The sequence below is a fragment of the Nannospalax galili genome, unplaced genomic scaffold, assembly GCF_000622305.1.
Source record: "Nannospalax galili isolate Female #2095 unplaced genomic scaffold, S.galili_v1.0 scaffold846, whole genome shotgun sequence".
Lineage (NCBI taxonomy): Eukaryota > Metazoa > Chordata > Mammalia > Rodentia > Spalacidae > Nannospalax > Nannospalax galili.
The window spans coordinates 1003983-1029672 of record NW_008356458.1 but is presented as its reverse complement, the minus strand read 5'-3'; the positions used below and the strand labels follow the sequence as shown (position 1 = coordinate 1029672).

The 25690-nt window shown below is 37.2% G+C and overlaps 1 protein-coding gene and 1 pseudogene across 1 annotated transcript in view; both read right to left on the bottom strand.

The window, feature by feature from the left end:
* Nucleotides 1-25690, bottom strand: part of Cntn4 (contactin 4) — a 1122320-nt gene that overhangs the window by 380533 nt on the left and 716097 nt on the right. Inside the window, exons 6-7 of the mRNA XM_008854554.1 lie at nt 17326-17452; nt 6617-6792 (exon numbers count right to left, since the gene is read on the bottom strand). Of these exons, the coding sequence (XP_008852776.1) occupies nt 6617-6792; nt 17326-17452 (303 nt within the window). The remainder of the gene's footprint in view (nt 1-6616; nt 6793-17325; nt 17453-25690) is intronic.
* On the bottom strand, nt 3394-3827 carry LOC108491820 (annotated as a pseudogene).

Here is a 25690-nt window from a genome sequence, read left to right as displayed (position 1 = left end):
TAGACCAGGTTGGCCTTGAACTCACAGAGATCCACCTGCCTCTGCCTCCTGAGTGCTGTGATTAAAGGCATGTGCCACCACACCTGGCGAGATAATTTTTAATAATTTATAAAATAGGAATGATATGAACTACCTTTTTATATATATATATATATCTCCTCTGGATAAAACACTACAAAGTATAAATAAAATTTGGAAAACTGCTATGTTTGTCATGTGAAGGGGTACTTCTCTTACGAATTAAGAGCCTCTAAAATAAAACAGAGCCAGCACTGAACTAGGAGCTGAAGGTTGGATTTCCTCAGCTCTAAAAATCATTAGCTGTGTAATAACAATGAATAATTCAGTTATTCTGATCTTCACGCTCACTTTTAAAAAGATACAAACTAGGAAACACATAAAGTCCCTTTCATCCATTAAAAAAAAATATCACATGGTTCAAGATGAAGAAATAGTCTCACTTGTACAGCACAGGGCAGTGAGTGTGGTCAAAAAGCAACATTGCTTCTTCGAGGATTATACAAATGTTTGAGGGAAAAATAAATCAATAATATTCAAAAGATGTCACTGTCTTATTTTATTTATACACTAAAAAATCTTATTACAACCAGTTGAAAATAATTTTGAAATATGGATAGCATCATTCAAGTTTTTAAAAAACTGGTAGGAAAAATCAACTAGAAACTGTGGATTGAAGATCAAGAATTTTAATTCCAAAAAAATGAATAGACTATAAAGGGTGTACCTTTATAAGAATGTATCATCCCCAAATGAACTTCATAGGTACGTTTGCTATTAGTGAATGAGCAATTAATAACTGAATTCCTTTGTTCATGCAAATAAACTGCTAGATACTCCATAGAGATAGGATCTAGACAATGATCTCAGGTCTTTTAAAACTTAGATCCTGTCAGAATAAAAAATGTGGGAAAAATACACAAAATCATTCCAAATTTTATTAAATCTTTTCAAAGGAACAGAGGGTTTTGTGATGGTAAAGTAGAGGGCTGGAGGAAGGTAGGCAGAGGAAAGTTAAAAAAATGATAGAAATTTCTTGTTATATTACATAGGGAGTTAGGCTGTCACCCTGAGGTTGGGATGTAAGATTTTAAGGTCGGTGACTTGAAAGACTGGGAGAAAGTGGTTAGAGGGCATCAGGCAAAGAGAGTCAAAGCATCAAGACCCTGGTACAAAACCAAAGTACTTTGCCATCTTTTGAGAAATTAAAATAAGACTTGGCAATGAATTTGAGATTCTGAGTAGTAGAAGGCATAAAGAAGGAAAGTGGAATGATCTAATTTCCAGTTTTAAAGATCACTTATGGCTTTAGGATAAATGGTTAAAGAGGAGCTCCAAGATGAAACAGGACCAGGGAGGAGGAGATACTGAGAAACAGAATAACTTGATTTTTACCAAAGATTCTCATTACTTTAGAGACATACAGGAGAAATTGGGGTTCAGTTATAATATAATTGACTAGATTTGTAGGTTCTTGAATAGGAATGTGCAAATAGCACTGATGTAAGGATTTGACCTCATCATAGTGCAAGTTCTCCAATGACGTGCTCTATGCTGTCATACCCTGGTCAACAGTTAACAGTCACACAGGGAGAGACATGCCCATCACATTTTCTGTTGATATCAAATTGAAGGACAGTCAATAAGTCAGAAAAACAAAATATATTTAAGTTTATGCAGTGTTGATTCACTCCTAGGACCTCATGCATGCTAGGCAAGCACTCTGCCAACTGAGCTACATCCCAAGCCACTTATCTTGTTCTTTTCTATATAAGGTCTCACTCTGTAGCCCAAGGTGGCCTGAAACTCACAATCAAGTCCAAGGTGACCTCAAACTCAGGGCACTCTTACTGCCTCAGTCTCTGAAGGATGCAGATCACAAATATCAGTCACCATACATAACAACAAAACCTACCTACTTTAAAAGCTGCTACCATTCTGTGGGTTTTCTGTTTGCTTCCTTGGTTGTCTCCTTTGATGTACAGAAGCTTTTTAGTTTAATGAGGTCCCATTTGTTAATTCTTTCCCTTGTTTCCTGAGCAATTGATGTCTGGTTTAGAAAATCTTTTCCTACACCTACATCTTGTAGGTTTTTTCCAATGTTTTCTCTAATAGTTTCAGAGTTTCATTGAGGCCTTTGAGCCATTTGGCATTGACTTTTGTAGATGTGAAAAGCATTACCATTGAAATCTACCTGATGACTTTATATCCATGCTCAGATGCCAAGGAGCTCAGAAAGCAACTGTGACTAGTAATAATCAGATATATAGAGATTAGAAATGCATGTGCAACTTAGTATCAATTGTATTAAAAATGAATTTTTTCTGTATGGAACTGTGTATTTTAATAATGAAATGGAGCTCTTTTTTAAAGTTTAAAACCTAATTTAATCTTATGTCTTATAGAGTTTATACTGAGTACAATATTGTATAACTGTAAAAAAAAAAAAAAAAAAAAAAAGCTGCTACCATGCACAGGGATTGGGAACCAGCAGTCTAACCTCAGACCTGAAGTTCTTTCTTACGAGACTGGGAGAAAGAATTCAATTTGACCAGCAGCCTTTCCCATACCAAGAAACACATGGATTTGGAGTGGGAGACAGCAGCTTGTCTCCCAGCCTCCAAAGAAGGAACATATAAAGTCCCAAGACTGAGCAACATGTTGGACAGGGAGGAAAAAGACAATGCTTTTTAAATGATTTCAATTGTGATAGGTTAAAAAGGCACTGCTGCGAAGGGGCATTTAGGAGAGGAAAATATTCTGAATTTAGGTTAATAAAATGAGATAGTTGAAAAGCTGTGGATTAGTAGAAACACATTTAAAAATGAATTCTCAAATTTTACATTATTTTATGTTCAAAATAAGGTCATACTCTGAGACTACTGCTTTTAGAAACCAAACAGTATGGCCAGCTACATTAACTGCAACAAAAGTTCACAGTGTGGATACAAGGGCTCTAGTGTCCTCTGCTAAGGTCAAGGCACATACATAGAACTGTGTACCTGTTTATAAGGCTGCAATTTAATAGATGAATCAACACAACTGAGTATGTTGTCAAGAATATGATTATGGATTAAGGGCTCAAAAGAGAAATAAATTATGGGACAGATATAGTGTCACACATTTGAGATCTAACTAGTTTCCTATATTAAGAATTAGAAACAAATAAAAATTATTTTTGGTCTTTCTAGAACAGGGTCTCCTGTAGTCCCAGCTGGCGTGGAACTCACTATGTAGACCAGGCTGGTCTCACATAGATCCACCCGCCTCTGCCTCCTGAGTGCTGGGATTAAAGGTGTGCACCACCACAACCAGCTAAAACAAATAATTTTTGTTCGACATGAAAATTTATTACTACTGTGTTTCCATCATCATTTAGGATCTTGGTCTTTCCTTCTTGCCTTTGACAGGGTCAAAAGGGACACATTGGCTACTTTAGCAACCTTAAAGCGGACTGCAGGAATATTACCAACTGCTGATCTTTCCGACCAAATCCAGCAACCAGAACTTCATTGTTTTCCTCAATGATGTTCAGGCAACCATCATTGGGCACAAAGGCTGTGATTTTCTTGCCATTCTTGATGAGCCGGACCCTGACACACTTCCTGATAGCCGAATGTGACTGTTTAGCTTCAACCCCTACTTTTTCCAGCATGATTCCCTGGGCATGTGAATCACCTCCAAATGGGTTGACTTTAAGGGCTGTGCCCAAATGGGCTTTCTTGTACTGTTTATCATACCATTTCTGGTCCCATCAGTGACTATGGACAGAGCTTCCTGGCAGTACATAGACCACAATACTTGCCCATGCTGCCAGCACTGCAGACCCGCAAATAAATTTTTTAAATAAAAAAGTAATAAAATAAATCTTTAAGAAAAAAAAAGAATTAGAAATGAAAATTAGAGGGATTTACAGGTTATTTGACTAATTTTTTTGTATACATATAATTTTTCCCCAGTTTAAACCCAAAGCAAATTTCCATATACTTGTTTATTTTTCTATGAAGAATCACATCTTGGATGAATATCTTATGTTGCAGGACATTGTCAACATTTCTGAGTTGATCTGTATTTTCATTTTATAATCTTCAATGCTGAGAATACCACTTTGTATAAATACATAGTACAAAACAGCAGAAGTATGTTTATGGACAATTCAGTAGTTGTTGAAAAATTTGTCCTAATCCCAAATCAAAATTATTTAACTAAAGTTTAAGAAAGATATTTTCTTTCATAATTTTGAGCAACTGTGTTAGATTTCCTTATGATGAGGAGGTGACATTTCTGTCAGTAGAATTGTCAGCAACAGCTTTGGGAGGGGATTTGCAGGAATGCATATAGCACCTATGATGTAGGATGAGGAAGATGGATTCAAAATACTGGTCTTCTTGATAACCCACCTAAAACTGAGTAGAGAAACATGTCCTTGGGGTAAACAATTCTATTTCTGTTCTATTTAAATAACTGTCTCATAACTGGGATATGAGATTCTGTCTTTATAATGTTCTTTGATGATAAAAATGCCTGCATTCTTATAAAAGGATAATCTTGAAGGTTGGCAATTTATTGTTTAAGGTGAAGGCTGCTCACAGCCCAGACCAAACCTTGAAGGCTGTCTCCAGTTTTGAAGAAACCAATCAAGGACACAGCCTTTGGCTTCTGCGGGCCCCTATTGTCGGGACTTTCCAGGGTGCCTTGGCATCTGCACAGCAACCGGGAAGTGGCAAAGGGGACTCCTAGCTCTTACCGTTATGGCTCATGAGCTGACCTTCGGCCTGATCTCGGTCTAGGTCACTTTGAAGAAGCCCTGACCAATAAATAAATAAACTCCAAAGGCTTTATGAGGGAGAACTCTCCTGTGTGTGCCTGATAACAAATTATTTTTTAAACGTGCGTTAGAAAACTGATAGTTCGGTACTATTGTCACTATCGTCACTTTTGTGTGTTCTTAAATTTGCAATGGAATCAAAAAAATCAAAGAATCAGAATGAATTGAATAGTGAGATTTTTTCCCTATGCCTGAGCTCCTATGATTCTACGATTGTTTTGCAGAAGGAGTCTAACAAGATTCTCTTGTCATTACTAAAAGTTAGTGAAGATACTAGCTTGTATTAAACCAAAGGGAATAGGTACTTTAGCTTGGTGGAAATTCATCAGATATATTACCCCCTTTTAATTCTGTGTATCTAAGAATACTGAGAAGATTATCTTAGGAGACATTTATGAACAAGATAACTCTGGAGTCCCAAATACACACATTTCCTAGAAAAATCATTTCTCAAATAATAAAATGCCATCCAACAACAATAATGGATTAGGTGCTGAATATTATAATAGGTATATTTGATATTCACTTCCCAGAGAGGATTTTGTTAATGAGAATATTCTACTGTGTTACCACCAACAGACTGTATTTATGAAATTTTGATATTAATGTAGTGCTCCATGAGTTGAGATTTCATACCAGGAAGTACATAATCCTATGCAACTACATAAACCCTTAATACTGTAGCTGAACGTCCATTCTCCCACCACTCCAATGTGTACTACTGTTGCCCCTGGATTTTCACTTTTAAATAGTTATTTCTCCATTTTATTTTCCTTCACAAATGCAAGGAATTTTAACAGTCTTAAGAAGTGGTGATTTGTTTCTTCAGTGATCTAATTTGGAAATATAAAAGGTGAACAATACTTTATTCCTACTTTTTCAATTTTTTTCCTACTGGATAAAATGAAAATGGAGAATGATAGGACTAACTGATTAATTGACTGCTGATCTCATGCCCCCCTGCCCCGAAACATTCCGAGCTTCATGGTTAAAGAACTTCCTTACCAACTGCTAGTTTACTCAAAGTTCAATTGCCTTTCACAGACATTCTGTTTAAGGTCTCTGTGTCTGTAGATATTGCATGCATACATTTATCAATGTAAACTCAGTACATGTGCAAATTTATATCCATTTAAAGCATCAATGTACTTTAAATTTGAATGAGAAGGTTCCCCAAAGGCTCCAAGTATTTGGTCACTTGGTCCCCAGTTTGTGGTGCTGTTTGGGGAGGGTCATGGAACCTTTAGGAGGCGTGACCATGCTGGAGGAAACACATCATTGGGGGTAGGCTTTGAGAATTCTTAAACCTTGGTGGCTTTCCAGTCTCTCTCTGCTTCCTGTGCAAGCTTGAAGATGTGATAGTTTGACTTTCCACTTTGACCATCTCTGCTGCCAATTAAACCTCTTATGCCTTGGAACCATAAGCCAAATAATCTCTTTGTTATGTAAGCTGACTTGGTCATGGTGTTTTATCACAGCAACAGAAAAGTAATTAATACAATCATATAACCAAATTATTATATAGCCAAGCTACCTCAATCCTGATGAAAATATAAACAATCCTTATGAAAAAATGAACATACCTCTTCTATCCTATTCACAGTTTATTCCTCACATAAGATATTTTCTAAATATGAAGAAAGAACAAAGAGAATCATATAACAAATTAAAATCTGTGTACTTTCAGAAGGAACTGTTTTAAAAAGAATATTCATACAATGGTATAAAAGCTTAAAGTAACATTTGCGGGATGACATAATTGCTACTTACAAGCAAATTGAAGCTTTGCTTCTCTGCTCACAATTGTTCCGAACGAGTTTGTTGCTATGCACTGGTAAGTTCCAGCATCTTGGGTTTTATTGGGGTTATTGATCAACAAGCTTCCTTCAACAACACTGTAGCGAAAATCCATACCAATGTCAACATCTGTTCCATTTAACTTCCACCTATAGTATAAAAATGCCAGTAGATAAAGCCTTGTAATATTAATCAATATTTCTGAATTGCCTAAAATAGATAAAAACTATGAAAAGCATGGAATACTATTTGTGAGCTTTTTGAAACATGGTAAAAACGAATACTAGAAAGGGCCCATGCAGCAATAGTGACATCTTAAATGCTATGGACAGAGAGCAGGTCCTTTCTAATAAACAGTAATAATAAAACTTTAACACCTATTTTGTCACTACTAGAATGTTACAAATACATCGCTTCTTACAGAGGGCAAAACTTCCCATATAATCTGGTATAACATTCTTAAAATAGGACTGCCCCATAAAAAGCCCTATTTCTGGTCTAAAGTTATTCTTTAAATAGGTATATACAGATGACAGAATAGACCACTTTCAGGTAGATTGTTAAATAGTTGTTGAAATTTCAGCAGAGCTGCTTTGATTCGGTCCTTAATATGACTGAAGTGGTTGATTGCAAACCTGAGGACCTCTATTGATCTTGAGGGATCAAGTTTTGTTAGGGACCAAACTTGCCTGGTCACAGATCAATTTGAAGATATATTTAACCAATGGCACTCAAAATGTCAATCAACTCTCTCCAGTGAAGCGCAGATTAGACTCTTAAGTAACTGAGGCAATTTTTTGTCTTTATTCTGTTTATTTATTTGGGTCACCTGTGAGTCTAACTGTAGCAGTGTGCCCAATAAATTAGTTTTAAGGGACTCATATTCAGCATCTAAATAAGGAGATCTATAATTCTGTTTTTAGAGTTGGCAACAGCCAAAGAGTGAGAGCTTATCTTAACCAAATAATCTTTCAGGAAGTCATGGTGATACCCATGAACTTTAGTACTAACACAGTTCAATGACTGTCTTTAGATAGCTTGTGAATTATCAAGAGTCATATTATCAAGCATGTTGGGAGATCAAAACATAAAGATTGTAGCATGAAAGTAACTGATTCAAATCAACAGAAGGAGTGAAAATTGAGAAGCATTCATGTTATTTTCTTAAAATAATGAAAGCTGGTATCTAAGCAGAAATGGGTATGTACATGTTCACCCACTGTGCATTCCTTCATAGCATTCTTGGGCACTGTGGTTGTGAGTGCAGTGTCAAGGAATTCAAGTGATAAAACTGCCAGCCAGTTAACATCAAGATTTTAGATATTTAGCACCAAATAAAGAAAGTTTGCAAAGAAATAAACCTTTCTGTCAAGACTTCTCATGCTTCAAATGCTTCTCAATCTCTCTCTCTCTGTCTCTCTCTCTCTCTCTCTCTCTCCCCCCTCCCCTCTGTTTCTATTTCTTCCTGAGACAGAGTCTCATGTAGCCTAGGCTAGCCTCAAACTCCTAGGTAACTGATATGATCTTGAACCACTCATCCCCTAGCCTTTACCTCCCAAGTGCTGGGATTACAGACATGAGTCACCAGACCCAGCACCAAAGTCAGTCCTGAAGGGCACATCATTGACTAGTTGGGCAGGTCTCTAAACTCAACGTTTTGGAGGTGGGAAGCAGGTGGATCACTCTGAGTTGGAAGCTAGCATGATCAACGTAGCAAGTTCCAGGGCAACCAGGGCTACACAGTTAGACTGTCAAGAAGAGGAGGAGGAGGCGGAAGAAAAAGATCTCCTAACTCCTTTATAAAGAGTTCTGCTTTTGACATAATTTGTCTAAATCACTTTTGCATTTTCCCTTTCATCCATCCAGAATATGTGTTCTGTGCTCAATAAACACTTGTTAAACTTAATAGACATAAAATTTTGCTTCTCTGTTAGGTATTTGAACTTTGCGCATCTACACAATTTATGAAGTATTCTAGCATTCCCCTGCACAGTTGTCTGTGTTTATTCACATCTGTGTCTTTGAAATGTAAAAATCTAGAAACAGGATTGCTGGCTGGGGAAAGTGGGTCAGAAGAACAAAATAGGACATAGCTTTTTATGTGTTTGTTTATAAAAAGTTGGATATTAGAAAACTGACAATGTCTTTAGGCTTTGCAGTAATTCTGTCTGTGCTCTGACACAGACAAGAAAGTAATAAGCAGTAAAGACAACAGCCAGGTTCTATCCTAGCAGCACTAGATGCACATGAATCTCTAGAACTGACTGTCAGCCCTACACATTTGTTTTTAGTCAGCTGATCATGTCTTGGCCATAAATCTCACTTCAAATGATAGTAGAGCAATTTAATATGACATATCTAAGAACTCAAAGAGGAAATTGCAATATAATGCAAGCTGCAAGCTACATATGGAATTTGGGAATGAGACCACGGGAGTTCTAGAAGAGTGGCTGTGGGAATAACCTGACCCCTTTTTAGGTTTGTCTATTCTCATCATCTCACCCAAAAGTGCGGTGCACAAAGTCCATTAATCTACTTTACGGCATGCTTTTACATACAGAGAGTAAAGGGAAAGGAATTGTTTAGGGAATAAAGTACTTCTGGAGACATGCAGTCGGGTCTGTGTTAGGAAGTATCACAGCAAGTTTTACTGCAGTGCAGTCATTGTTCTTTTCCAATGAATGTGGATTGCATGGTGAATTTCTTATCTCATTGCATAGCGAAGCACTCTTGAAAAAAATCACAAATCTAGTTTCAATGTTTGAGGACTCTTTTTAAGTATTGGTACTAAAGAGGCAAGACTCATTTGGAGCAAATGAAGAGATTTTTTCTGGGGGAGACATTGGTATCTTATAAGCTGGTTTCTGAATACATGGGAAGAGCAGGTGGTACTAAAGAGGCAAGACTCATTTGGAGCAAATGAAGAGATTTTTTCTGGGGGAGACATTGGTGTCTTATAAGCTGGTTTCTGAATGACGTGGAAGCACAGGTCACTCTCTCCAGAGAGGAGTATACACAGGCAAACACTGCTATTGTGAAGCTCCGCACGCATGAGTTCGAGGACTTCGCTGGGAAGCTGTCTGTGGGATTTGCTGCAGCAAAGACTTTTTTCTGTTAACTGTTTGAACTTGGCACTAAGGGAGGGCAGGGCCTTTCTGACTTGGAATTTGTTCTCTGCAGACTCAGTTGAAAACAAACTTCACAGCAAACCAACTCCTGCCAAGTACTTGACAGTTTCTTCTGTCTGGAAATGGATGCTGAGTGAAATAAGGAATGTCACTTGTCCTTAGGGAACTTTAATTCAAGGGAAGTTGGCATGAATCAAAACTCCTTAAATTTTTCCAGGTCTAGGTCAATCCTTTCAAAATTGAGGGGCAGGAAACAATGAAAAGAAAAGGCTCAGTTGAGGGAATAAATGCAAAGAAAAGAGGTCAGTTAGGGAAAAAAACCAAGGCTGAAGATCCCCATGGAGTCTTCACTTTGGAATTTCTCCTACTTGTTCTATCCCCTGAAAGTCAACCTAAAGATTGACAAAGTTCAGCCTGTAAGGTGTTTTAAAACACCTGGTCTCTCCATTCATTCTTTTCCTCTTTTCTTCAACAACAGGGAGTTTTTAAACTTGAAGGTCCACACTGCTATTAGGTCACAAGGAAACTGCTGGAAGGATAAAGGCACGTAGAGTACTGCCTGGGATTGCTGCTACATTTGATTAAAAGTTCTCTCCTCAGCTTTGCCTTGCAATCTTTAAAAACATAATAGGTTTCTGTTCCATAGCTTGTTTTAAATAACAAGGCAAGCTCCTAGGTCTAGAAACACAATGTTACAAAAGCAATGTTAATTAAAGGTCACAGTTCGGGGGGTGTGGAGGGGAACAAAGCAGCAGTGCGCCAAATTCTGCTGCAAAATTTGTTTTCATTTATGGCTAACATCTGAACTTACACTTGACAGTGTACTCAAAGTGGGATCAGTTAACTCATCATTTACACATCTGAGAACCTTTGCCTCTTGCATTTGTTTTTACTACACATTTTGTTTTCAAATCATTAACCTAGCCTTGGGTTTACTGAATTATACACAGAATGATTATACATTCTGGTTTGTTCAGGACAGTGTAGGGTTTATTAGCTGCTGTCCTAGAATAATTATTAATACTGTTCTTTCACTTTCAGAAATATCCTGTGCTGGAACCTTTACACCAAAGGCTCACAGAATATAGTGGAACAATGGGTAGAGAGAACACTAATGCATCCCTCAACTCTTATCGATGAAGCTCCATCATGCAACAGAGGGCTATGAACACAAGGGACCACAAACGGCCAAAGCATAGAGAACAAGAATATGCAGAGTGTGGGTCCTTGGACAGGATTCCTACATTAAACTTCACTCACCCAGGGTTCAGGGATCACTGTAGAAGAGGGGGCAGGAATATATTGTAAGAGCCAGGGAGGTGGTGTGTTACCATATGGAAATAGAATCTTACAGGCTCCTGGGGCCTTGTTCATATGAACTTACAGCAATGGTGACAGTATGTACAAGACCCATGCAAACTGAAGAAGATAAAAACCCAGCATAAAACTGTGGAAATGGGCTGCAGGCCCCAATCTTGCCCAAAAAACTATTGGCAGCTGATTACTGCTGAGTGAGGAAGAGCTGATCTTCTGTAGGGGAGTGACTCAACATAGGCTGACTAGCCCCAGTGATTGAGCTTGCACCGAGGGATACCTGGGGACACTAACTTGACTTGATAGACCTTAACATAAATGACAGAATGCATGAAATCTAGTTGGGGTGCTATAGGAAGGTGCTGATGGGGAAAGGGGTATAAAGATGACTAAGATGTGTATGAAATGCACAAAAATTCAATAAAAATATATAAAAAAGAGAAATATCTTGTGTTGACAATAAATGACATGTTCATTTGATTATAGGGCCCACTTTTATTAGAGCTGTTCCTTTCTTTCTGCCGTGCTGTTTTCTTTATGTAGCAGAAGTCCATGTAGCCTTTTACAGAGAATTAAAAACACCTCTTTTTCTTTGGAGCCTTCATTGACATCTACCCTCTGCTTCTCAAATTAGCTGTCCCCACCCATCTCAACAGGATGCTCCACACGGACATCCTTTATGTACACTGAAATGATGATACTCCAGTCACTTCCATATCTAGGCAAACACCATGCATGACAGTAGTAACACATGCCCTACTGGTATATTAAGGTTTGTGTACTTCAAAACTAGATGGTGCCCAATATAATGGAGCTGGTTAATGGAATGCTTTAAATGCTTCCATGAGATGATGCATTTTTCAAAGAACTAACATTTCCCAATTCATGGCAGTGCTGCTAAAGGATCTTGGGTAGGGATCTGGCTATTCTTCACTCAAGGTGGTCTTTGAGCCAACTCCATCTACATTGGAATTAAGCTTGGAAGATAACTGCTGATAAATGTGTAGTGATATGTTAGATGAATGAATGAATGAATGAATGGATAGATAGGTGAACACAAAAATGCCACATAAGACTTATAGTTATAAAATGTGTTTACTTTTTACTTTCTGCTAGTCTGTGTTATGACAACTTAATTTTCAGATTTTGTGGAAACCCTGAGAGGACAGAGGTAAAGTTTTACCTCCTCTAACCCTTAACAACTCCATATGTAACTACTACGAACATTATAAACGTGGAACTCTATAAACATACTCTTTTGTAGCTTGTGTTTTTTACTTTTTTTATTAAAATATTATCCTGAAAACCACCTGTGATGGTTAATCTTAATTGCAGACTTGATGAGATCTAAATCACTAGGGAGATGGGTCCCTTGGCATGCTTGTGAGAGATGATCTTGATTAGGTTAACTGAAACGGGATGACCGGCCCACTGTGAGTGGCATCATGTCCTAGGTTAAGATCCTGAACTGTATAAAAAGGAGGCTGAGCTGAGAACAAACATTCATTTACTGTTTCTTGACTGGATGCTGTATAATCAGCTGGCTGATGCCTCTGCTACTGTGACTTCCTCATCACTATGAACTGTACTCTTGAAATGTTGATCAAATCAACCCTCTGTCCCTTAAGCTGCTTTTGTCTGTGTATTTTATCGCAGGAAAAGCAACTAATGCCCCATCCATGAAGTACATTTAACTGTTGAATTACAGTTTATTTTCACTAGTACATTGGGTTTCTTATCTGAATATACCTGGTCAGGTTTATTTCCAAATATATTATGAAGTCATATGTACTGCATCAAAGGACATGTCCATCTTTAGCTTTGCTAGAGAATGTACCACTATGACCAAAATGACTTTTACCTATTTATCTCCTGTTGTGATTTGAATAAGAAATGTCCCCCATAGGCTCATGTATTTGAATACTAGGTTCCTAGTTGGTGGAAGTGTTTGAGGAAGGTTATGGAACCCTTAAGGAGGTGCAACCTTTCTGGAGGAAGAATGGCACTGGGGCAGGCTTTGAGAGTTTCATTTCCACTTTGCTCTCAGTTTCCTGTGTGAGGAAATGTGGTCAGCTAGCATCCTGTTCCTGCTGCCTGATGTCATGGGTCCCTTGCCATTGTAAACTCTTCCTGTGTAAGAACTGTAAGCCAAAATAAACTCTTCCTTCTATTAGTTGCTTTTTGGTTATGGTATTTTAGCACAGCAACAAAGAAAGTAACTGGTATATCTACCTACCAACAACACTTAAGTGTTCTGTCTGCCCCATATCTTTATCAACATATTGCCAATCTTCTAAATTGCTGTTAATACAATGTGTATGTCACTGTGATTTTAATTTGTATCTCTGTGATGTAACGAGGTCAATAAATTATTTTTTATGTGTACTGGATTATCTGGTTTTCATTTTCTTAGAAAGACCTACACAATTTTTCTTTTAACCTTTCTATTAAGTTTCTTGTTCTTTCCATTTTGAGTTTGGGAATTCTTCAAATATTCTTGGTATCAATTCTTTAGCAATGGCAAATTTATTTTTTAAAAATTCTCCAATCTGTAGCTTATGATTACTCCATTGAACAGAATATTTAATATTAATGAAGATAAATATATTCTTTTATGATTTTCAATTTTCCTATCATATTTAAAAATCTCTGCTTCCCCAAAGTCATAAATATGTATGCTTGTTTCCTTTTTTGCTCATTCTCTTTTAAAATTGATTAAATGTCCCATTTGGAACATCTATCACTGGGAATTGATTTTTGTGTGTAATGTGAAGTAAAGATTCAATTTTATTTTCTTCTTTGATCATGTGGGTAATATGTCCAGGATAAGTCTTTTTATTGCATTTCTATTATTTTCATGAATTTTAACTTTTACTCTTTTGATTTTTCATAAGGCAGTATTCTTTTTATTCTCAAGATTAAGTACAATCTATTTATATGTGAAATTCTATCATTTTATTTACTTATTTGTTCTGATACTTCAGGTCTTCTCTCTGGAATAATTTTTATTTTACCTCAAATCAAATTTCAGTGTCTGTGTATAGACATACTTTTTCTGTCCTCCTTTAATCTGATTAACACATGAAAATTATACATATTTATGGAGAACAATATGATAATTTGATATGTATAACATCAAATTAGAGCAATTAGCATTTCTTTGTGTTTGGAACATTAAAATAAGGGTTTTTTATTTATTTTAGTTAAAATGTTTATTTATTGTGTGTGTATGTGGGAGTGGGCACGTGCTGTGGTACATGAATGGAGGCCAGAGGAAAACTTTTAAGAGTTACCCCTTCCATCATGTGGGACTCAGGGATTGAAATGAGTTCAGCAGGCTTGGAGGCAAGTACTCTTACCTGCTGAGACATCCCTCCAGCCTTTATTTATTTATTTTTGGGACAGTGTCTCATGCATCCCATACTGGCCTCAAAGGTCTTATGTATTTAAAGGTGACCTTGGATTACTGATCCTGCCTACATCTCCTAACAGGTAGGATCACAGGTGTTCACCACTGTGCCTGGATTATGTGGTGCTGGGATTCAAACCCAGGGCTTCATTCTTGCTGGAAAGCACTCTAATAACTAAGCGACATTCCAGTCCAGAAACCTGAAAAGGAAGAGTTTGTTTAGTGCTGTATTTTTTTTAAGTACCAGGATATGAATCTAGAGCTTCCTGCATGCTAGGCAAGTGCTGTGTCCCAGAGCTACATCCCAAGGCCTTTCTTTCAGCACTGTTCAGATAATAACAAATTATTGCAATCTTTTAAAAATATTTTATTATTTTTTAATTTTATGTCTATGAGTGTTTGCTTACATGTATGTAAGTACACCTGTGTCATGCAAGGCTGGAGAAGGTCAGAAGAGGGCATCAGATCCCCTTGAATTATGGACAGTTGTTAGCCATCATGTGGGTGCTGGGAACCGAACCTGGGTCTGAAAGAGCAAAATGTGCTCTTAGCTGCTGAGTTATCTCTCCAGCCCAAATTGTCACGCCCTTACTATGCCATAGAAAATGAGAAGTGACTCCTCTTTTCTCATTTTGTTTAGGGACATATTTCACAGCTCATCTCTATGCTTTCTCCTCTCTTCCCTTCATATCCTCTGGTAACCACTCTCCTACACTGTATTTTGGTAAGATCAACATTTTAACTTCTACACAGAAGAAAGAGTTGCAGCATTTGTCTTTCTATGTACAAATTACTTCACTTCACATAATGTGCTCCAGCTCTAACCAAAGTGTGGGAATGACAGAACAGGATTTTGTTCTGTATAGGACTGAATAATCTTCCTTCATGTATCACATTTTCTTCATCCATTCATCTGTTGATGCACACCCCAAGTGTTTCTGCATTCTGCTATTGGGTATAGTACAGTAATAAACATGGGAGCCCAGGTATCTCTTTCACAAAGTGATTTAATTTTCTTTGGGTCGATACTGAGTATGGAATAGGTAATTTTAGTTTTATGAGGAAACTTCCTATATTTATCTATCATGGCTATACAAGTTCACATTCCTACCTACATTGCATGAGAATTCTCTTTCTCTGCGTACTAACATTTCTAACTTTCTACCTTTCACATAACAGCCTTTATAAGATTGATAATTAAATTCTCTCATCATATTAAAGAGTCTATTTTCTTTTTGCTTTCTATTTTTCTTGAGAATTCTATGCTAATTTAACTGTCATCACTTTGAAAATATCTGTATTATGATTCTGGCTATTTTCTTTTAAAATATTTTTATTAATTATTTGAGAGTTTCATACATTGTATTTTGATCATATTCACGCCCTTCCTCCAACTCGCCCCAGATCTACCCCTGCTTTCCTGCCCACCCAAATTTATGTTCTCATTTTTTTTTAAAGAACCCATTCTGTCAAATCTGTGCTGCCCTTGTTGGATGTGTGGCTATCCCCTGGAGCATGGTCGGCCTATCAGTGGCCATATTCTTAAAGAAAACTGGCACTCCCTCTCCCAGCATCTATCAATTGCCAGCTAGAGGTGGGACATTCCCCGCTTCCCTCCTCCATGTTGAGATTCTTTCTGTCTGGAGCATGAGGTCTTGTGCATTCTGTCAATACCACTGCGAGTTTATTTGTGCACCTGTACTGCTGTGCCCTGAAAATACTGTTTCCTTGTGGTCATCCATTGCCTCTGACTCTTACAAAATTTTTCTGTGCTCTCTTCTGAGATGGTCCCTGAGCCTTTTGGGGAGGTGTGTGATACAGGTATTACACTTAGGGTTGAGATTCCTGCCCTCTTACTCCCTGCACCTTGAGACTGGTTATTGGCATGTTTATCTGTTCTATCTGGTATTCTTTATTTTCATTGTTCTAGATGAAATTTCATTTTTATTTAGACTGCTGAAAATCTCAGTAGGTTTCCTAAAGCTGCAGTTAGTTTGAATTAGGGTTGGAAATTCTGACCGTTCTCTTCAACAGTTGTTTCTTGCTCATTCTTTCCCACTTTGCATTCTGGAACTGTATACAGACTGACTCTGACCCAAACTGTCTTTCCCACTCTCCTGCCCTCCAATCCACCCTCCATGCTTTGCTTCTCTTTGTCTTCTGTTGCCTTTGGGTGATTTCTTCAGGCCTGTTATCTAGTTGACTAATTCTCTTTTCAGACAGATCTCATTTGTTATGAAAACTACACAGACTCATGGCTTCAAAAAAGCTATTACTGGAAAATTATAATCTTTGGGAAGGCTGGTTAATTATATATTCACAGTTACTCCAAGGATGCAGAGCTTGTATTCTTGGCTTATTTTGGAAAACATTCTCACATTATACTCTCCTGTGAGTTGAGTCTAGGCTCTGTCTTAAAATCATGGTCCTTGTGAAGTGGCAAAACCAGATCTCGGGTCCTGCTGTTTGTCAAGGTGACAACTAACTACCCTTAGAGTTCAGCTTATTTTCTTGGATATTAAATTCATTAACTTTTAGATCTGTATACTTCCTATTTTCCTGCCAGTTTACTTGTACAATTCAGAATTACGTTTTTAGTCAATATTTTATTATAAATTGTTGTTTTTAAAGTGAAGGTCATTCAGAATATTTAATGATTAGTACTGCCAGAAAGAGAAATTTGCACATATTTTCACGAAATAGTTATCTACTCAGACTTCTCAGAATGGCTGATATTGCCTTCCTAAAGGCTCTTTCCTTCTTCAGCACTCTGTAAGTACGTGCTGATTTTAACAAAAGAAACTATTTGTAATGTTCTTAAACAAACAAACCTTATGTGAGGTTTGGGATTCCCTTTAACTTCACAACTGAGCTTCACTTTTTTCTCCTCGGAATCCAACGGAAACATTATGTGACTTGGTTCTTGAACAAAAACTGGGCCATGCAGTGTGTAGTCATCTGAAACAAAAAGAGAAAATGTCCAAAATGAAGACCACCTTCCAAAGAGCAGCAATAGGCAGTAACCGTACAGTGAAAAGAACGTCACTAACATAAATGGTAATGTATAAGATTTGGTTTCTGCTCCATGATGAAATTCTCATTGAAGATTGAAGTTTAGACATGACATGTTGATCATTTCCTTCACTAAAAACTTCCAGTCACAGGATGCCTGGCATCTCCCCTCCTTTCTCCTGTGCCTTATCATTCGAATTTGTTCTTACTCAGCCTTTTACTTCATTCACATTTTGTGCTTCCTACATCCCTTTTGTATTACTGTCATTTGGAAGTCTGTGTAATGTCACAAAGTTAAAGATTTCCTCCTCTATAATGAAAGACTGTCATTGGAAACAAGCAATGGTGATTATTAAAATCATGCCGATAATCAGGAACAGTTCTACATTGTACACACACACACACACACACACACACACACACACACACACACAGAGAGAGAGAGAGAGAGAGAGAGAGAGAGAGAGAGAGAGCCTAATTAAAGTTGTTATGCAGACAAATAAAGAAAAATCTATAGCTCTGGTTCTTAAAATTATAGTAAAAGACCAACTTTAAACCCTTTCATGATGCATATGGACACTCAGCAGTGAGAAATTGCCATGTACTTTGAAATTATTTTCTTTAAGAAGAGAAATTAGTGCATGGCAGCTATTTTGTCACAGAATAGTAACGAAGCTCAAAGACTGAAGTAATCTACAAACCATACTTTAAGTAGCTGTGTAGAGTGTATGCTTCTATACTTTTACAAATAAATAGCATTGAAAATGCATGTCACTCCCTATGTCCATGAAAGTGATCTTCATTCTTCAAAGTCATGTCCAAATTCTATTTTTCTCCTAGAAGGCTTTTTTTTTATACTTATCTTCTTTATTAACCCTATTAATATTAATTTTAAAGATTTGTTATCCCCCAGATGAGTCTCTTTTCTACCAAGAACATTTAAGCTTCTTTTTCTCCTCTTTGGATTGTAAGCTTATTAAGAGAATGACTGCATTAGACCAATTTTTTATCTCCTGTGGTAAAAAGTACAATGGTCGACACGATTTGTTCTCTTCGAAAGTTTTTTTTTTCCCTTTTCCTTTTAAAGTATTAGCTAGCTTATTTATTTAGGCTTCACCTGTTAAGGTCTGAGACAGAGCACCAGTGGCTAAGTGAGGACATGATAAAGGTCATCACGCTGCTGTTGACAGTCCATTTTATCCCTGGACACAATTACCTTAAAGGGTGTGAACTACACCTGCTAGTCTGGAAAACCTTTATAACCAGTCTGTTACTGATAGGTGATAACATGAGACTGAATTCCTTCAGGTGAATAGAGACAGAGGAAAAGGAATCAAGTTGGTTCAGGGATGGGGCGAAGTCTGGCACAATCATTTCTTTTTAACTCAGACTTAACAAAATAAAGCTTCATGGTAAGAAAGAGACAGAAGAAAATGGAGAGAGACAAGATAACTGAATAGAGTCATATTTTATTACACAGAAGTGAGGCCCACCCATGACCTTGGGAGTGAAGAAGTAGAATGAAGATTCATAAAGACCATGAACTATAAGTCAACGTCTTGTTCAATTAGTAACTCCAGGATCTGTGTGTGCCTCAGTTTGCTCTGAACCAGTTCAATGATTCAAACTGATTATAAATTGGAAAGAATGGCAAATATTTTCTCCTGAACACACATGTGCATTTTAGCAATATTATAAATGATTTTGCCACCACTATTTTTTTCTACTGATTCTACATGTAAAATCTCAAATCAATGAGAAACTTAAACAAAGAATATAGGAGTTATCAAAGAAAACAAAAGCAGAGAATAACAGCATTCAAAACTACAGCTGAAGTGTTTGTGCATGAGAGTTATATATTTCAGAATCCATATATTTACATTTTAGACTCTCAACAATTACACAGATATTTTCAAAACAAATTTAGATTACTTTGTCAAGGGTCAGCTCATTCCAACTGTGAAGAATTTAGCAAATGTTTGGCACATCTATTTCAATGCAAAGCATTCTTTAACAAGATCACTAACACACAACAAGTTTGGTAGATTTTCTCTTAAGAGAGAAATATTTCTATTGTTGTCCCCAATTCTAAAATTATGTGTGTGTATATATATATCAATCATCTCAATTCATTGGTGCTCCCTGATTTGAATTTCACACAAAAATACAGTCTATTACTAGTAATTCCAAATAAGAATGGAATGAAACATAATAATGATTACCCAGGATGCAGCTGGAAGGCTGTGGATTAACATCTGTACTATTTCTCAATGTAGCCATGCCATATTTAAATAACAAAAGGGTTATTTTTTCTGTGTATTTTGTAATAAGAATTGATAATAATGATGCTTTGCATTCACTATAAATAACACATTCCATCTAAAGTTTTATTTTCTCTTGGTTAACCAAGCTCTCTGCCTGGAAATTAACATTAGCATAAAGGAAAGTATTTCAGCACTCATCTAAGGAAATCCACAGCTTTTCATGTTTGAACTGTGACCAAGATAGAGGGAGATATTTGAGAAACTTTAGCTGCCCAGGTATAGAAAGAAGATATTCTAGCTTTTAAACCTTTAGACCACTGTTTTTAAGGAAGAAAGAGGTGTTTTATTCCATCAAAACTGTGAGGTGTCTGCTTCAGTGAAATAACAACAGGAGAGGGGTTCTAAAAAAGTACCACTAAGAACAGTCTGTTTACTAATTACAATGTGACCTTCAAGAGTCTTCAAAGACAAAAAAAAATCTATTCGTCATTTTTAAAGCCCAGAAGATCAAGTTCACCCTTAACTCTTTCACAGTAAGTTGTTCTAGATAATGGGAAGAATGAATATGATTTTAGTCTAAACAGGGAAAGGAACATTTGAGCAAATGACAGAGAATTTCAATGTGTCACAGTTAGATTGTAGAGCACTTGTATGCTAAGCATGCCAGGTTTATGTTATGAAATCCTGGAGAGACTTACTGGGCAAGAAGGATATGGCATTCATAAACTAGGTTTAACCTCACTCTGGGCAAGTCTTTATCACACTAGAGTTTGAGAACTAAAAACATAGACCCCTCTGTTCCAATATCATATTTCCTAAGAACAGAGCATTAGACAATACTGACTTTAGACTCATGCTCAGACATTTTTATTGAGCAATGTGTAAGCCACAATTTTTACTTGATAAAATTTAGAGAGGCACATATCTTGACTCATAGTCTAAAGCATCAAAGAAAGAAAAACTTATCAACAAAGGAAATGGATGGTTAGGCATGGCGGTGCATTCCTGTAATCCCGGTACTCAGGAGAGTGAGGAATGGATTGCAAGTTCAAGGTCAGCATAGACTACATACTGAAGTAGAGGCTAGCTGTGCTTCATAGAGACTTTAACACACAAAGAAAAAGAAAAAGGAAAGTGGATGCATTTGTCAGAGTTTTGGGTTAAAGTTGTACACACTAACTTTCCTAGAGCACTAATCTTTGAAAATTTAAGTTATGTGGTGTGTGTGTGCACACGTGTACACACACAAACACACAGCTTAGGGGTGGAAGTTAGTGGACAACTTGCGGGGGTAGGTTCTCCCTTTCCACTGTGTGAGATCCTGTATCCCAAGTTATCAGTGTTAGCATCAAATATCTTTAGCCTCTAGCAGCTGAGCCATCTCCCTGGCCAAGCACTTCAGTTTAAATTCTGGAAGGTAAGTGTGAGAACATCTGGAGGACTACCTTGAACAGATGAAGAGCGGGATTCTCAATGAACAATTCATTTACCTGTAGGTATGTTTTATCCTCATTCAATACAGCATTCCTGATGTAATCAGTTCTTAGCAAGGAACCTCTCTCATGGTTAAGTGACAAGGTATTAGGACTACTTTTCTTTTATTGTTGCATTTCCCAAAAGGAGAAACTTATCCTAGATATTCACTGCCTTGGAGACATTAGCAGAATGGATTTATTTTGTCATTAAAGAACAATAGACATTTTTAAGATTCTAGTAAGGACTGGAGAGATGGCTCAGCAGTTAAGAGCACTGACTGCTCTTGCAGAGGCCCTGGGTTCAATTCTCAGCACCCAACATGGCGGCTAACAACCACCAGTAACTCCAGTTCCAGGGGAATCTGAAGTCCTCTTCTGACCTCCAAGGCATTACATGACACGGGTGCACTCACATACATGCAGACAATACACTCATACACATTAAAAAAATAAAAATAATAATCAGAATTTATAGTAAAAAAAATATTCTAGCAATAGCAGGACTTGCAAGTAGATCACCCTAGGATGGAATCACCTCCTATGTGGAAGAAATTATCCCATGATGGGAAATTAGCAGAAGTAATCATTTCATGATGGGAACAGAACTGTCCATGAAACCAGCAGGCTCTTGCTGCAGATATAGATCAAGGATAATGAACAACCAGGCCACAGTCCGACCAAGTCTATTTATGCAAAGTTCTTTGATACTGTCCTTATGACACATAAACCTGAAAATTTAGAATTATCCTGAAAACGGAGTTTAGAAGGCTTGTTTTCCTGCTTCCTACCGTGGCCACACTGAATATAAACCCCTTTCTTGCTTCACAGTCAGTCATGTTCCTGTCTGAATTCTCTACGTGGGGAGTAGCAGAGCCTGGTTTCGTGGAACCACCTAAGTTAGGTTTTTGGCTTAGGAAGCCGGTAACAACACCACAGAAGTTCTCAAAAATTTATGAGTCAACTACACCTCTGCAAAGAGAGGGGAGAAGAATTCAGCCTCTTTTCATGCTTCAACAAAGACTTGTAAACTTTTTGTGGAGAAAACAAAACATAGTCTCAGTACCAGAAGTTTATTTAGGTAAAAAGTCAGGCTAAGATTTCATAGACACCCGCACTTTTCCCCCTTTGTTCATCAACTATTGAAAATTATTAAAAAACAAACAAACAAACAAAAATCCTTGCTCTCAGCAAGGCTTTTCAAATTCTATTTTCCATTTGATGCCTTTCATTTCTAACTGTAGTTTTTAAGAGAGACAAAAAAAATCAATGTTTATCAATGAACTTCTTATAACTTCCTGTAAGCATCTCAGAAATAAAATGTACTATTTCAGCAAATATTAATTTTTCGATTACCCAAATATATGTGCTGAATCACAGGAGTTGAGATTAGTATATGCTATTTAATTATATTGGTATTTTTCCAAGCAAAACATGTACTATATCCATTATGGGAACAAAGATCATTTATTTTTGTTTGAAAAATATACCCTATGAAAACCAATAACAAAGCGCCATTCTACAAGTAGGTTTCATATAATTTACTGGTAGTTTGGGGGATATCTCTATTTTTGTACTGAATTAATTTGATCCATTTCTTCATATCCCTAAGATTCTATTCCAGAAAAACATCATACTAGGTATTCAGGCTGCCAGAGTGAAGTTGGGCAAGGGGATTGGAATGGATGAGGCTAGCCTGAGACATTCTGGAACTTAGAACAAAAGAATGGTTAAGTCGAGGAAGCAAAGCAGATACCCAGCTATCATGTTCACTAGAAACAAGTACAGAGAAAATCTGGTTTCCAGTGAAAAATCATTAGACCATTCAGCAGCAGCAAGCTAGAAGTGAGAGAAGGGTTTCACTGGCCAAGAGTAAATGCAGGTCTTTCATTTAACAAGACATCTAGGAGAAATTCCTAAACAATAGCCAAGAGAGCAGTAAAGACATTAAAGGGGCTGAAACAAATCAGGAAACAGGTCAATTCTGAGGACAAGCATCTCAGAGAAAGTAACTTGACAAAAAATAAAAAGTAAAGCTATTCCAAAATAATCTTTTCTTCAGGTTTGGTCGACAATACCCGATGTGGCTATTGTTTTAGCAAAGGGTGTTTGTTAAAAAGCTGATTCATGAACTCCTTCAAGACCCCCTGGGCTATAATTATCAGGCCGCTGGAAACATCATTTTAGTACATACCTAGGTTGAACTTTGTGCATGAAGTTTGAAACCTACTAATTTAACTTAAAAATGGAGCATAGACCGCCTACTGTCTTAAGAGCTGTTAAAATTCCAATGATGAGAAGCCACGGGGAAGATTTGGGATCTTGCGGGAGGTCATTCTATAACCATCCCAAGAGATGAAGAGCATACTTCTTCAGCTTGACCCTATGACAAAACACTTTTCTGCTAGAAACAGTTTCATCTGCTGCAAATTCAATGACTGCAGGGAATGAACAGGATTGTAATACTGTGATTTCATTTGCAGAAACTACAATCCCCAGACTGGATTCCACCCAGAATTGCTGTGAAGATCCCAGGTGTCACACCTGGGGAGGATGTAGGTCTTTAACCACAATGGTAGATAAGAATGTGAAAGCACAATACTCAAGGATTTAAGACTGTGATACACAGTCATTCTTCCTAGGACATCCAATAGGCTGCCTAATCAAACACCTGGTCTTGGGGCAAAAAAGGCTTGAAAAGGCAACAATCTCAATTTCAAAGTAAATTCTCGGATACCTAATGGGGAACACAAGAGTTTCAATGTAAGCATAGAACATCAATCATCAAATTTAGACATGGGTTGTATCTGGGCCACATCTGAAGGGTAGTTAGATGATTACAGTATGCATGCCCACAGCATGCCTGTGCATACATAACCACTACCATGTTGTCATTTACCTTGTATCCTGTGCTGCCCTTGAATCCAGAGAGTAAATGCTCTGTGTGTGTGTAATCAGCAGGAACACATGGCCTTATTGAATTGTATAAAAAAGTCACTAGGGGTAAGAAAGAGCAATTCTGCTGAGCTGGATGGCTGGACCTGCTCCCAGAGTCCTGTTCTTACTTTGTGTTTTCCTTCTCTCCACTTGCATCAAGGTAGAAGCCCAATGGGAAAACCATTCCTCATTCTGTCATGCAAATGTCCCAAGGAGGGCACACAAGGCTGTGACTTTTCCATAGCCTTTCTAATGATTACGCTGAGAGTGAGAATTCCATTACAATAGCATCATTGTAGAACTGATGACTGGCCAGCTGTCATATCATTATTTACAAATATGATTTTAGTGTTGTTAGTATTTATTAAATAAATACCAAGGGATGATCAGAGGCTCTACACATGTGTTAAACCAGTCAATGCAGTTTGTCCCAAATAAGTATTCTATTTGGTTGTTCAGTTGAAAATAACAGGATTGAAACAAATATTAGAAGAGACAGGCATGTCTGTTTAATGGATGAAATGTTTCTTTTATTTGGCCTGATTTCTACTTTTCCTTTTAAAAAAACTGCCTCAAATGAGCATTTTAAACAGCAAGAAAAAGAGAAGTCTAAAAATGGCTGGCACGTGTTTGAAGGCACAAAGTGAAAGAAAATCCAAATAGGAAATGAATTCTACTGTATCTTTGTTCTCTGGTTAACAAAACAATGTTGCTGCTACCAAACACCCTGTCACATATAATGAGGCCCTAATCATACATAAAGAGAGATCTTAGAAGTTATGTTGGGATAGGGAAAGGGTGAGGGAGATAAAAGTAGCTTCTCCTTAAAGGAAAGTGCTCCACTGTGAAAGAATTTGTAGGGGTGGAAAAGAGTAGTCAGAGGGATTATATTACACATCCTACTCTGACCTTGACCTCACACCTTGACACATCCAGGAATAATGGATTATCTACTCCTCTAAAAATAAGTCATAAGGTGTTTATAACTACAAGCCCCAGCTATAAGTAGAACGATGTACTTTGAACAAATGCAAAAACTTTGGAAATCATTGGGAGGCAAAAACTGACCTGAACTGATGTGAGGCTATTTATAGTCTCAGAGTGAATATTCATGTGCTTTGCTGCAGAATTAGAAATGCTGTTGATTACAGAGTGCTGACCCGGACTCAGCTGGGGATGTTATATAACACTGGGCATGCTTTGTGGGTCATTTCTCTTTTCTAAAATGAGAAAAATTCTTAATTCTCAAACATGTCTGACCCAACTAGCTTCTGATCATGGTTTTGGGACCTATATATTGTAGTAATACTGTAAAGATTTCAATATTACTTGGAGAGGATATATCAGTGAGCTAGGGGGACAATTTCCTGAGCCTATGGAGTGTATATTCTAGAGGGTCAGGTACAAAACAACAGTTCATTATTAATCAATAGAGTTTATCTTTTAAAGTAATTTTTAATTCAGAGTATAGAGAGGCCTTATAGACCCTTCTCCTTTGCAAAGATGTTCTC